This window comes from Budorcas taxicolor, chromosome 4 (genome assembly GCF_023091745.1).
Source record: "Budorcas taxicolor isolate Tak-1 chromosome 4, Takin1.1, whole genome shotgun sequence".
Classification (NCBI taxonomy): domain Eukaryota; kingdom Metazoa; phylum Chordata; class Mammalia; order Artiodactyla; family Bovidae; genus Budorcas; species Budorcas taxicolor.
This window is the reverse complement of record NC_068913.1, coordinates 88253012-88266266: the sequence shown is the minus strand read 5'-3', so window position 1 is coordinate 88266266 and position 13255 is coordinate 88253012. Positions and strand designations below refer to the sequence as shown.

At 39.2% G+C, this 13255-nt stretch overlaps 1 protein-coding gene across 1 annotated transcript in view; it reads right to left on the bottom strand.

Moving 5' to 3' along the window:
* The window catches only part of PTPRZ1 (protein tyrosine phosphatase receptor type Z1), a 201056-nt gene that overhangs the window by 65538 nt on the left and 122263 nt on the right, over nucleotides 1-13255 (bottom strand). The window contains exons 8-9 of the mRNA XM_052638631.1: nucleotides 13015-13165; nucleotides 1672-1856 (exon numbers count right to left, since the gene is read on the bottom strand). Coding sequence (XP_052494591.1) covers nucleotides 1672-1856; nucleotides 13015-13165 — 336 coding nt within the window. The remainder of the gene's footprint in view (nucleotides 1-1671; nucleotides 1857-13014; nucleotides 13166-13255) is intronic.

The following is a 13255-nucleotide window of genomic DNA, read 5'->3' as shown; positions in this document are numbered from 1 at the left end:
CTTAACAATATGTAAACCAGACAATAATAGAATTATTACCTTCTTCACATCATTACTACTACTACTACTACTACTACTAAGTTGCCTCAGTCGTGTCCGACTCTGTGCGACCCCATAGACGGCAGCCCACCAGGCTGAAATGAAAAATAGTATATTCTCATAAATTCCACTTACAAATTTCTCAATTCACAGTGTTTGTTCTAGACATCTAAATTAAAAAGTTGTTACAAATCTCATTTTGTTTATATGATATTCCACACCAGTTTTTGTTTCGATGCAGGTTCCTAGGGCTTAAGGGACTCCTGCTGTCTGTATTCAGAGTTCAGTGTCTTGGACCTGCACTGGGGGCTTCCCTAAGCCACACCCAGATGGGATTTTTTCAATTACACCACAAGTGCCAAGGAAAAGTTAATACTGAGATGCTCAGAATTTGTACTTTATTTTCTTTAATTCTTGTCATGGATGGAGAGGAAGAAGACATGCATCATTTCCCAAGGATTACCTGCCTCGTGTCCCAAAAGTTCTGTCTCAATTGACGTCACATTTGTTACTTGGGAATTTGAATCAAAGAAAAGGACTTTCAAGACCTACACTATTTTCTACTCTATTTCCCTTGTGCTGATACAGTACGATGAGGAAACAACAGACAGCTGTATCACAGCACTGAATATTCTAGACCCAATTCCTTCCCTAACTGGAAGTTGTCGTTCTGTCACTAAGTCGTGTCTGACTCTGCGACCCCATGGACTGCAGCACACCAGGCTTCCCTATCCTTCACTATCTCCTAGGGCTTGCTCAAACTCATGTCCATGGAGTCAGTGATACTATCCAACCATCTCATCCTCTGTCGTCCCCTTCTCCTCCTGCCCTCAATCTTTCCCAGCATCAGGGTCTTTTCCAATGAGTTGGCTCTTCAGAACAGGTGGCCAAAGTATTGGAGTTTCAGCTTCAGCAGCAGTCCTTCCAATGAATATTCAGGATTGATTTCCTTGAGGATTGATTGGTTTGATCTTGCTGTCCAAGAGGCTCTCAAGAGCCTTTCCCAGCACCACAATTCGGAAGCATTAATTCTTTGGCACTCAGCCTTCTTTATGGTCCAACCCTCACATTCAACTGTGAAAGTACAAAGTATTTGACTGTTCTTTGAGTCCTTTTCTTTGTAAAGAAAGGCTATACTAGATGATATCTAGCTCTAAGTCTTCTGAAAGTTATTATCGGCGAAGTTGTAGTCTCCAGGTAATTAAAAATAGTAGTAAGAACCTAGGGCTTGCCTGGTGGCTTGGATGGTAAATAATCTGCCTGCAATGCAGGAGATGTACATTCGATCTTTGGGTTGAGAAGATTCCCTGGAGAAGGGAATGGCTACCCACTCCAGTATTCTTGCCTGGAGAATTCCATGGACAGAGGAGTCTGGCAGGCTATAGTCCATGGATTCGCAAAAAGTCAGACATGACTGAGCGACTACATTTTCACTTCACTAGTATTAATCACTGTAAATTTTGAATAATTAAATATAGCTTCTGCATCCCTATCTCCCCACTAGAGAGCTCATACAAAGCCTAAAGTCATCAAAGGCAACAGTATACAATCATTTGTAAGTTCTTATCCTAGATATTAAACCACAATGACTACAATGCTATCAATACAGGAAACAATTGATCTTATAGTTACCAAATCTTGATAGCCATCTGTCAAAAACTCATGCTTGGTTTGGTCTTCTCCCTCCAACTGCTGGTACAGAACGGCAAACTTCTCGATCATGGTATCATAAACTACTCGAGGTCTCTCCCACGTAACAAGAAGGCTAGTGTAATTCTCTGGGTCAGCTTGAACATTTTCTGGTTCTGAACTACAAACTTCAGAGGGAAAAAAAGTACAGTTATTGACACAACTGTCACCCTCTAGAATCTTAACAAGTGAAACATATTCTATGAACATTTTTGTTGTATTTTCATAGACGTTGAAAAGTTACACTTTCCCACTGTGTCTCTTTTGTTCACGCCATTTCCTGTATCTGAAATACTTCTCCATTCCCCACTGTGAATGAAAAAGATTGTCTTGCTAGTAAACAAAGGATGTTACAACCATCAAGCCATCACACTAGAGCCTCCCTAATGGTGTACCCTGAGGAAACTCAGGATGAGAAAACACAGGAAACTGGTCCCAGGTAGCTGAGGTCTATACCCAAGGAGCAATTTCAGTGAGACCAGACTCTTGAACTTTCACATACACAGAAAAGTGCTAACTTCCTTGAGAGTTCTGGTTTTCTCTAATTAACAGTAATCTTTTGGTGTTCCTACTATGTAGTCTTTGATGCAAAAACTCCTACATATCCTGATTCCCCCCTTGCTTCTTCAGAACAGCCCCTCAATGTGATCTGAGAGTCCTGTCTCCCAGGGCTGAAGTCCTCAGAATATTCACCAAATAATCCATAACTCTCGACTTTTAGCTTGCGCATTTTTTTTCAATCAACATCTCCTACCTCTGTTCAAGTCTGACCTTCAAAGAATGTCTTCACCAAGTGCAGTATTTTCTGTTATGCACACTCTGACCTCTGCTGGATTGATATCTGTCATTTTCAATTGTCTGTCTTGTTTTACCACAATTATTGCATTAATTGTATGTTCTCTTATATTTTTCTTTTCTGAACAAGTCTTTGCTTCTCTGTGTGTGCATGCTAAGTTGCTTCAGTCGTGTCCAACTCCTTGTGACCCTATGACTGTAGCCTGCTAGGCTCCTCTGTCCATGGGATTCTCCAGGCAAGAATACTGGAGTGGGTCACCATGCCCTTCTCCAGGGGATCTTCCTGACCCAGGGATTGAACGCACATCTCTTACGATTCCTGCATTGGCAGGCAGGTTTTTTTTATCACTAGCACCACCTGGAAAGTTGATCTTTATTCTGCGAGTAGATTATAAGCATAATAACCAGAGGGTTTGTTTTTTTTTAATTTCTATATTGCATAGAAAACTGTCTTGAATGTATGGGGAATACAAATTCATTTTCAGAAATAAACAAAGGATATCTTCAAGTGTGTGGTGTTTTTATTATTCTTATTTGGCACCTGACAAAAATGCTTAGCTCATATGAGGAGAATTTCAAAACTAAAAGATGGTCTTGTTGGTAAATCTTTGAAATCATTAAAAACTCCCTATCACAGAAAACCATAGGAGAACAACTGAAACTATAATTTTTGCTGACAAAAAAATCCCACTTTGGCCTCATAAACAGATTAAGCAATTAATTTCAGAGAATTATAAGATATGTCTGTCTCAGCTGAAAAAATATTTTGAAACTCGTTTGGGGACTTCTTAAAATGAACTGAAGCCCGTGCTGGAACTCATGGCAAAAATGCAGTCCCATCAGAAAGAGCACTCTGATACTTTCTGAAATACATTCATAATGTGATCCTCTGAACTAGTTGTGGAGAAAAAAATTTAAAAATGCATGATATCATGCTAATGAACCACAGTAATAAATATAATATCTTCCAGGCTGGAGAGAGTGGGGGAAGAGAGGGAGAGAAAGGTCTCTAAGGTCAAATAGTAATCACTATGCTCACAGAATCCAGGCTTTGCTTTAAAGGTATCCCTGAAGTTACAAAGTCACCACATGAGACCACGCAGTCCATTGAAGTCAACCAATCATCACCACTACCAAAACTATTTCTAGGACTCATGCAAGCAGCACCCTGAGAATGTGACCAAAAAGCCTTTTTTTGTCTTTACTGGGCTGTAGTTTTCCCCATGAACACAGGAGGGCACCTAAAACTACCAACTGACCTTATAAATGGAAACATTTTATATACAGTATTCAATAACAGACATTTTAGCATATGTATGCTATGCTAGCAGTGGTATACCAGTGAGTCAGAGCAATATAAATACATATACACATATATGCTTTAAATCAATAGAGGAATAACTTTATATGAGTTAGAAACAGAACTTTTCACTGTTAAAATTATAGTGTTATTTGTTTATCAAGGATACAGGGTGCAGTGTTCCTTTGGAAATAAGAGAACAATTCTTTCATTATCAAAAAACATGAATTCAGAATAAGAAAATGTGTTCCTATTTAGGTCTAGACTGCATCATCATTCCTCTATCTAGTGACACTTCTACAAATGTCCACCAGATGGCAGAAGAGCATCACATCATCTCAAACGTGAGGCGGTCACGTAACTTACCATTAGAGACAAGAGATTGCCTTGGTCTGCTTCTGATGAACCTCATGTCTGTTTTTAAAAGGCTGAAAGTGATTTTGGACAATATCATTTGTGGATTTTGTTCAAAAGTCAACTCCACTTTGCATAGAGTGAGAATGATTTAAAGTGAACTCTCTTTTCCTCAAAGATGAAACTATCATAAAATGCATGGAAGTTTTATGCATGCACACAAAACATAAAAATTGGAGAAAAATATAAAATTACTGACTTCAAAATACACAAAGGACTGCTTCCTCAATAGTGCAAGGGATTTTGATCAGGTGTCTGTGTTTATCTCCCCTTAGTATTAGAAATCAGCAGGTATTTCAAATTCTAAGAATCAGTATTAATATAAAATAGGACTCTAAAAAGAAATTCACATTTCTTTGCCACCAGGATTTAATTCGTTTACTTACTTCTTTATATATCTGTAAAAGCTTATTAGTAACAACAGACTGGTTCCAAATAGGAAAAGGAGTATGTCAAGGCTGTATATTGTCACCCTGCTTATTTAACTTCTATGCAGAGTACATCATGAGAAATACTGGACTGGATGAAGCACAAGCTGGAATCAAGATTGCCGGGAGATATATCAACAACCTCAAATATGCCGATGACACCACCCTTATGGCAGAAAGTGAAGAGGAACTTAAAAGCCTCTTGTTGAAAGTGAAAGAGGAGAGTGAAAAAGTTGGCTTAAAGCTCAACATTCAGAAAACAAAGATCATGGCATCTGGTCCCATCACTTCATGGGAAATAGATGGGGAAACAGTGGAAACAGTGTCAGATTTTATTTTGGGGGGCTCCAAAATCACTGTAGATGGTGATTGCAGCCATGAAATTAAAACTTCCCTTGGGAGGAAAATTATGACCAACCTAGATAGCATATTCAAAAGCAGAGACATTACTTTGCTAACAAAGGTCCGTCTAGTCAAGGCTATGGTTTTTCCAGTGGTCATGTATGGATGTGAGAGTTGGACTGTGAAGAAAGCTGAGCGCTGAAGAATTGGTGCTTCTGAACTGTGGTGTTGGAGAATACTCTTGAGGGTCCCTTGGACTGCAAGATCCAACCAGTCCATTCTAAAGGAGATCAGTCCTGGGTGTTCTTTGGAAGGACTGATGCTAAAGCTGAAACTCCAGTACTTTGGCCACCTCATGCGAAGAGTTGACTCATTGGAAAAGACTCTGATCCTGGGAGGGACTGGGGGCAGGAGGAGAAGGGGACCACAGAGGATGAGATGGCTGGATGGCATTACCGACTCAATGGACATGAGTTTGAGTGAACTTCGGGAGTTGGTGTGCTGCAATTTATGGGGTTGCAAAGAGTTGAACACAACTGAGCGACTGAACTGAAGTGAACTGAATTTAATAGTTCAAATGTATATTGTAATTAAAAGCTTATTTTTAAACACTCCTTTTGTTTATTGATAATCATAGCTTAGTAACACATTATAAGCTATAGCTGAAGCTTATCTTTTAGATGCTGAAATACAGAATTTTCTAGAAAAAAACTATATACTTTAGAATGTATTCAAGAGAAAGACTAGTACTTCTATACATAGTCTATGACCCTGCCAATGGGTTACTTTTCTAAGGTAGGACATCCTACCTATCTCCTAAATAACAATCTTGCTAATTCACCACTTGGTGTTCAGACATAAAACTGGGTAATGTTTCAAACATAAAACTGACTACAGAGTAAGTTATTAATTTTCACTAATTTTTCCAAGCTTCCCTTTTTCTTCATATTAAAATTAGTTTATCTTATTAGAAGGGCATACAGTTTATAAAGCATATTTCTGGATTGAAAAATCAAGAAAGGCTTTCCAGATCAACATGTACTGACACCAATTACAAGCTACATAATAAGATAGTAACAAAAATATAATTTCATTGATTATAGGGAGCTCAGTACTATGTTCTGGAGAAGGGAATGGCAACCTACTCCAGTATTCTTGCCTGGAGAATCCCATGGACAGAGGATCCTGGTGGGCTACAGTCCGTGGGGTCACAAGAGTCAGACACGACTGAACAAATAAACCTACCTACCAGAACTATGTTGAGGTCCCATTTCCTTCTTTAGGAGAGAATCACATGCCCTGATTCCTTTCTATGAGCTACATGTGACTTGTATCATAGTCACTGATTCTTTAAGGAACACTGAACAAGAAGAATCTGGTTCCTTCTAGCTCAAGGCTATGAGCCAAGCTGTGACAAAGCTGGGGTCCTTGTCAAGTTGCACAGAATACAAGCAATACCCAGATGGCACTAGCAGTAAAGAATCTGCCTGCCAATACAGGAGACACAAGAGATGTGGCTTCAATCCCAGGGTCCAGACCATCTCCTGGAGGAGGGCATGACAACCCACTCCAATATTCTTGCCTGGAAAACTCAATGGACAGAGGAGGCTGGCGGGCTATAGTCCATGGGGCCTCAAAGAGTTGGACATGACTGAGCACTCAGCACAAGTGCAAACGATCCTCACATATAAAGAATGAGAGGTTCTTAATTAAAAACTTGTTTTTAACATTCACTTCTCATCTGCTTGGCTCTAGGCACTCTTGGACACACAAATAAAGGAGCTACCATCTTTGCCTTCAGGAAACTCATTTCTAGGATAGCCTCTCACCCTTAAATTTAGTAAGCCATTAAATGTAATGGGTGCTTTTAGTTTCCAAATCCTAGATGCCATTTACAGACGAATGCAAAATAAACTGTAAAAAAAAATTCTGTCATTTAGCCAAATTAGGTTGTGCTTTTCAAAAGTATAGGTTTTTACCCACTAGAAATTGTAAAAACTTCACAAACATAGCTCACAAAGTCCTCCACCTTCTCATTACTTAAATGAATGGATATGAAGAGTGAACACCTCCTACACAGGAATGTCCACGTCTTGCAAGTCCCATAAGATTAATACGCAAAGCACTGAGTATCACGAGGAAACAAGAAAAAAAGGTAGGAAAAGAAAAGGAAATAAGTGAAGAAAAGCACAAAGGAGGAGAACATGACAACTTTCACTGTGGCAAGTCTTGTGATGAGCTCATCATTAAGCCGGTGCAGATGGTCCAGGGGAGACAGAAGGTCCCTTCTGTCCCTTCTGTCTCTGCTGCTCTACGTGACCCCCTTGGGAAAGGGACACATGCCCTGGGGAGAAGGTGCAGTCTTAGCTCCATGGATCATGAATTAAAATGAAGAGGGAGGTGAAAAGATGGGGTGATGATTTTGAGGGAGTGGCAGAGAAAATGTCACTAGGTTTTTACCCAGTATTTCCCATTGTCTTTGAGGTTTGGTACAGGTGGACACAGCCCCTGGCAGAGTACTTCCATGAATGCACACTAGTAAACCCACCACCTTCTTGCTTGGGGTTTATGAGCCTCATTTTAAAAATTATCGAGACAGGTAATTTAATGACTACTGTGAGAAGAACCTGAAGAGTGACGGACTCAGAAGACAATCGATATTAAGGTTGTGATCTCCCTTCAGGGAGTAGCAGATGTTAACAAAACTAATGTAAAGATTGCCACAAATGCTAAAGATAATAACTAAAAATGATCTGCTATTGCTTTGTACTTTTCAATGATTACATGCCATTCCCTTTAGATAAGTAACCAAAAAAAAAAAATCTTTCAAATTGTACCTCAATCAGTCAGTCTTCTCTAGGAATACACAGTAACTTTGTCAACCATTCAATTCATAACATACAATCTTCCAAGAAGTAAATAATCTTCCTGTACTTTTCTCTATATAGTTAGAGCACAGTTAATGTACATGTGACCTTAATGAATGCTATTTACAACTACTGACCTTCTCAGGAAGGTGGGTCTCCTGATGCATAATTCATCGTGACATTTTCTCAGGAAATTACAGAAAATTTCTCATAGCTCAAATACAACATTAAGCTATGAAGGCACACTTTTCATGCTACCCTTCCTTGAAAATCATTTCATATTTTATAGTTTTTTTACAGTTTGCATTATGTGTATTACAATGCTAGCAAATGAGATTTAAAGTGCTTTTATAACTCTACTTAACAAATAAAAACCTTAAACATGGAAAACTTGGATAGCACCCTATACTTGTGATAGCCTGCCCTCTGTCTCTATATACAAATATACAGCTGCACGCACACACACATATACAAGAGTACATACACAAACACACACACACTGTATTAACAGAAGCTATAAATCTGGAGTATACAATAGTATACACACACACACACACACACACACACACTGTATTAACAGAAGCTACAGATCCGGAGTATATTATGTTCAAGGCACTGGACTGCCTTGCAAACTTTAACTTATTTAAACCTCACAACAACCCTACAAGGTGGCCATTTTAAAAAATTAAAAAATATATATGTATTTTGGCCACGTCTTGTGGCCTGAGGAATTTTAGCTCCTTGACCAGCTACTGCACTCGTGCCCCCTGCAGTAGAAGCATGAAGTCTTAATCACAGCACAGCCAGGGAATCCCAAGGTGGGCATTTTAAACTCATTTTATCAGTGAAGAGAATGAGGCTTAAAAAAATTAAATAACTAGACCATATTTATGTAATTAATAAGTATTTGCACTGGGGTTTGAAACCAAAAGTTGACTGGGCTTTAAAGCCCCAGCTCTTTCCCACTGTACTTCAGGAGGCCCCGGCTTCCAGGGGGAGAGTCTTGCTAGTGGGAGGAGAGGGGAGCAGGCAGGTATTTGTTCCAGGAAGGCAGGGGACAAAGCTGGACATCACCTCCTGTTTGTGTGGTTACTGACATATATTTCTCATTAACTAAAAGACAATCTTTACTAATTCCTTCAAGATCAAATGGTTCTACTAAATTCTGTGATTCTTAGAAGAGCCAGCACCCATTCCATGATGCCCAAAGTGCATGCCTTTTAATAAATAGCAATGCTATGTAAAAATGCAAAAATAGAGGACTGAGTTCTGGTAAAATACTCATTCATTCACAAATGTTTACTGAGTTTTCCAATGAACGCAAAAAAACAAATAAGGCTTGATCTCTCCCCTCAAGAAGTTTACATGGATATGCAGACCTCACATGGCTTTTGCAATTACTTGTGATGTATTTTGCAAAATATATTTTTCTACCATGCATTTACCAATTGTAGGATTCTAACAATTTTCATGACACGTTTTCCTTCTCTCTTGCTCAAAATGAGGACATTATATATTTAAAATAGCAAAATAAATATGTATAATCTGAAAGTCCCAAGCTGGGTGACAAATTTAATAAATTGCTATGATGATATTATACATAAAATTAAGAATGGTATTAATGATACATTTATATCATTCAGTAATGCAAGATAAAAAAACAGAGAAGTATGATACAGGCTCATTTTTGTGAGACATAATAATATATTTTTAACTTAAGAGAAAGGCTAGAAAGATATTCCTCAAAATTCTCATAGCAGTTATCTCTGGGTAATAACATTATAGGGGATTTTTATTCTCTTCTGTGTGCTTATCTATTTTTTCCTTTTTTACAATGTTCATGTAATAAAAACATACTTTCAGATTAAATTTAATAAAGATTAAATCCTGAACATAAATGCAACCCTCAATTCTTATTTTCAAATTCAGTTCAAGAAAGTAAAAGGGCAATACTGTATTATTAAGGAAAAAAAAAATCATAGGAATATGCACATGGGAATTAAGTGCTTGTTGAATGCAAATACTCATTGCAAGAATTCAATCATAGTTTTAGTTTTTGAAAAAAGCCAATACTAAGTTTTTAAAAAACTTTTGTTATTAAAGTCACATAGTTATAACTTTTTACTATAAAGTTATGCAAGGATAAATTATGTTCCCTTATAAATATTAAGCATAGTGGAGAGAGCTTTGGAAGTCTTCAGAATTGGGAAGACCAGGGTACAAATACTCACTCCAACCTTTTACAGTTCTGTGAACTTGGGTGAACCAGTTAATATCAGCTTCCCAAACTATCAAATGAGAAAAACAAGCCTAATGCCTGGTTGAACACACTGGTTCATTTGATATATGTTAGCCATTACTGCTTTTGTTATGATTACTTTTAGCCATAATCACTTAACTGTGAAAATGGGGACTTCCCTGGTGGTCCAGTGGTTAAGACACTGAGTTTTCCAAGGAAGGGGATGCGAGTTTGATCCCTGGTCAGGGAAATGAGATCCCACATGCTATGTGACGTGGCCAAAATTTTTTTAAAATTCAAAAAAAAAAAAAGAAAAACCAATATTCTACATTAAATCCATTCATATGGGTTTACACATTAAATGATGCAAGAAGCACCCATCAAGCTATATCCTGCCATACTTTTATTATACACAAATCAATTCCTTCATTTTGTGAATAGCTGATGAATGAGAGCTTTACTCTTGCCCGGCAATGGAGGCAAAGTGATAAAAGACTTCGTTACTTCTTTCAGAGGGTGGTGGTGGGGACAGATAAGTAAACAGACAATATCATACCGCAGCACCTGCTGGGAAGTCTGGATGCACAGAGTGCAGGAGCTCCTGGCACACTGTGCACCTCCAGAAGAGCATCGTTTATCTGGTACCCTATGGACAACAGAGGATGAGATGTCTGGATGGCGTCACGGACTCGATGGACGTGAGTCTGAGTGAACTCCGGGAGTTGGTGATGGACAGGGAGGCCTGGCGTGCTGCGATTCCTGGGGTCGCAAAGAGTCGGACACGACTGAGTGACTGAACTGAACTGAATGGGCTCAGCACTTCCATAAACGCACAGTCCTTTCTTGGGCCAGTGCCAGGCTTGGCAGGGCTGGGTGGAGGGTCAGACACGGCTCCTTGGTGGAGGCAACTGTCTATGTCTTGAGTCTTGAGGACGAGGAGGAGACAACAAAGGAAGGCTGCAAGGAAGAACACGCCATGGGAAGGAAAAAGCGTGTCTGGGTGCCACCTGGGAGAGTGCGTTCTGCCCTCTTCAGGGACCTCACTGAGTTCAGGATAAAGGAAGGAAGCTGGCCGGGGAAGAGTAAGCACTGAGGCCAGGAAGTACTAGACAGGACCTACCACGCAATGACAAACAATTTGGATTCTATTCTAAAGGCAGTGGGGGCCGCTTTTGTGTGCTATGCTCGCTCACTCAGCCGTGTCTGACTTTTTGTGACCCCATGGCTGCAGCTCTCCAGGCTACTCTGTCCATGAAATTTTTTAAGCAAGAATACTGGAGTGGGTTGCATTTCCTCCTTCAGGGGATCTTCCTGACCCAGGGATCAAACCCACGTCTCTTGATTCTCCTGCACTGGGGCAGGCAGATTCTTTACCAATGAGCCACCTGGAAAGCCCATGGGAGCCACTGAAGAGTTTTAATACAATATAACTAATAACTAGTTCAACTAATACAGTATGACGAACACGTGGCCAAAACATTGTATAGATTTTGTTATTTGGTCACTTGTATTTCAGAAAAGGAGACGGTTAGATCTATTTATTTTTTTTTTTAATCAATTGGGGATTATTTACCACACAGGAGGTTTTAGTATTTAGTATTGTTGGTAGAAATATAATTAAATTTCCTCACTTTGGAGCAATTAATTTGAAACAATGTCACAGTAAACACAGCAATTCATCACTGTTGTACTTTGTTTATGTTGTGGTTAAAGGATAAACAATTTTCACAAATATTACTTTGAAACAACAGAAATATGCTGCTTTTAATGCCTAATCTTCAAAAGCAGACGATTACTGAATTAATATTATACACAGCCAAAAATTCCTTACGGGACTGGGATCAAAGAAGACCATGTTCTTGGAAAGGTTTTCAGTCCCCAAAGCAGAGGCCACTTCAACTCTTTCTTTCATGAACCAGCGCACCCTCACAGTGAACTGAAAAGAACAAGTCAGTAGATGCAATGATTGTGTCCTCTGGACACTTTGAAAGGCTTCTGACTGCTGTGTGAGCTTCAAAAGACCCAGAGGGCACTCCACAGGCTTTCCCTCTGCCTCCTCTCCATCGCCTGGGCTTGACAAGGACAAACTTCTTTTCTTTCAAAGAAGGAAAATGGGGAAAGGACTCACTTTTTATTCATTAATAATTCAGTGCCTTAGGTTTCTGTCCTTACTAGGCACTAGCCTCTCTGGGAGCTGCCAACACACAGATGAGTACTTCTTTAAAACCCCAACACATGTTAAGACTCAGGTCAAATGTGCTTCTCCCATGGGGATTCCCAAGTTATCTCAACAAGAAGCAATCTTCCCAAGCTCTGAACACCTCACCCTTATTCTTTCCCTTCTTATAGCTGTTAACACAAGCAAATGCCATAAAGTGAATTTGGAGGTGTGTAGGTGGCTGCCACCTACTACTATATGTTTTAGGAAAAAACTTTCCTTCCTGAATCTCAATGTTTCTTACTTGCAAAATGGTGTTATGCATGGAAGGAGGAACAGATTTTCTTTATAGTGTGTGCACGTAATTCACAACTGTATTATTTATTTTGCTGTGTTGGGTCTTACTATGGTACACTGGATCTTCGTCGCATCATGTGGGGTCTTTCCTTGTGGCATGGACTCTTTAGTTGTGCCTGGGTGTAGCTGCTCCCTGGCATGTTGCAGGGAAGAATCTTAACCGCTGGACCACCAGGGAAGTCCCGAGGACAGATATTTTTAATTGTCATTTTATAAATATGGCAACTGAGATTCAGAGAAGTTAAATAGCTTACCTAAAGGCTACAACTCTATAATCAAAATACTTCCCAAAATCAAAGTCTCGTATAGTGTCCATGATATCACAATTACCTCCTATAACACTGAATTTAATAGGACTTACAGAAAAATTATATTTCAATACACACCTGCTTCATGAATCTCTTCCTTTCCAGTATATGAGGAAAACACCTGCCTGGAGAACTTGTATTGTTGTTCTCGAAAATTATTTTGTAAGTAGTCCATCAACATGACATAACCAGACTGTTGCATTGTAAGAACTTCACAGAAAACAGCCAACTGGAAAGAAGATAATTTAACTTATAATTTAACATACTTGCTTCAAAGGCATATCAGCAAATGCTTTAAAACAGATATTCTGTAGAAAAT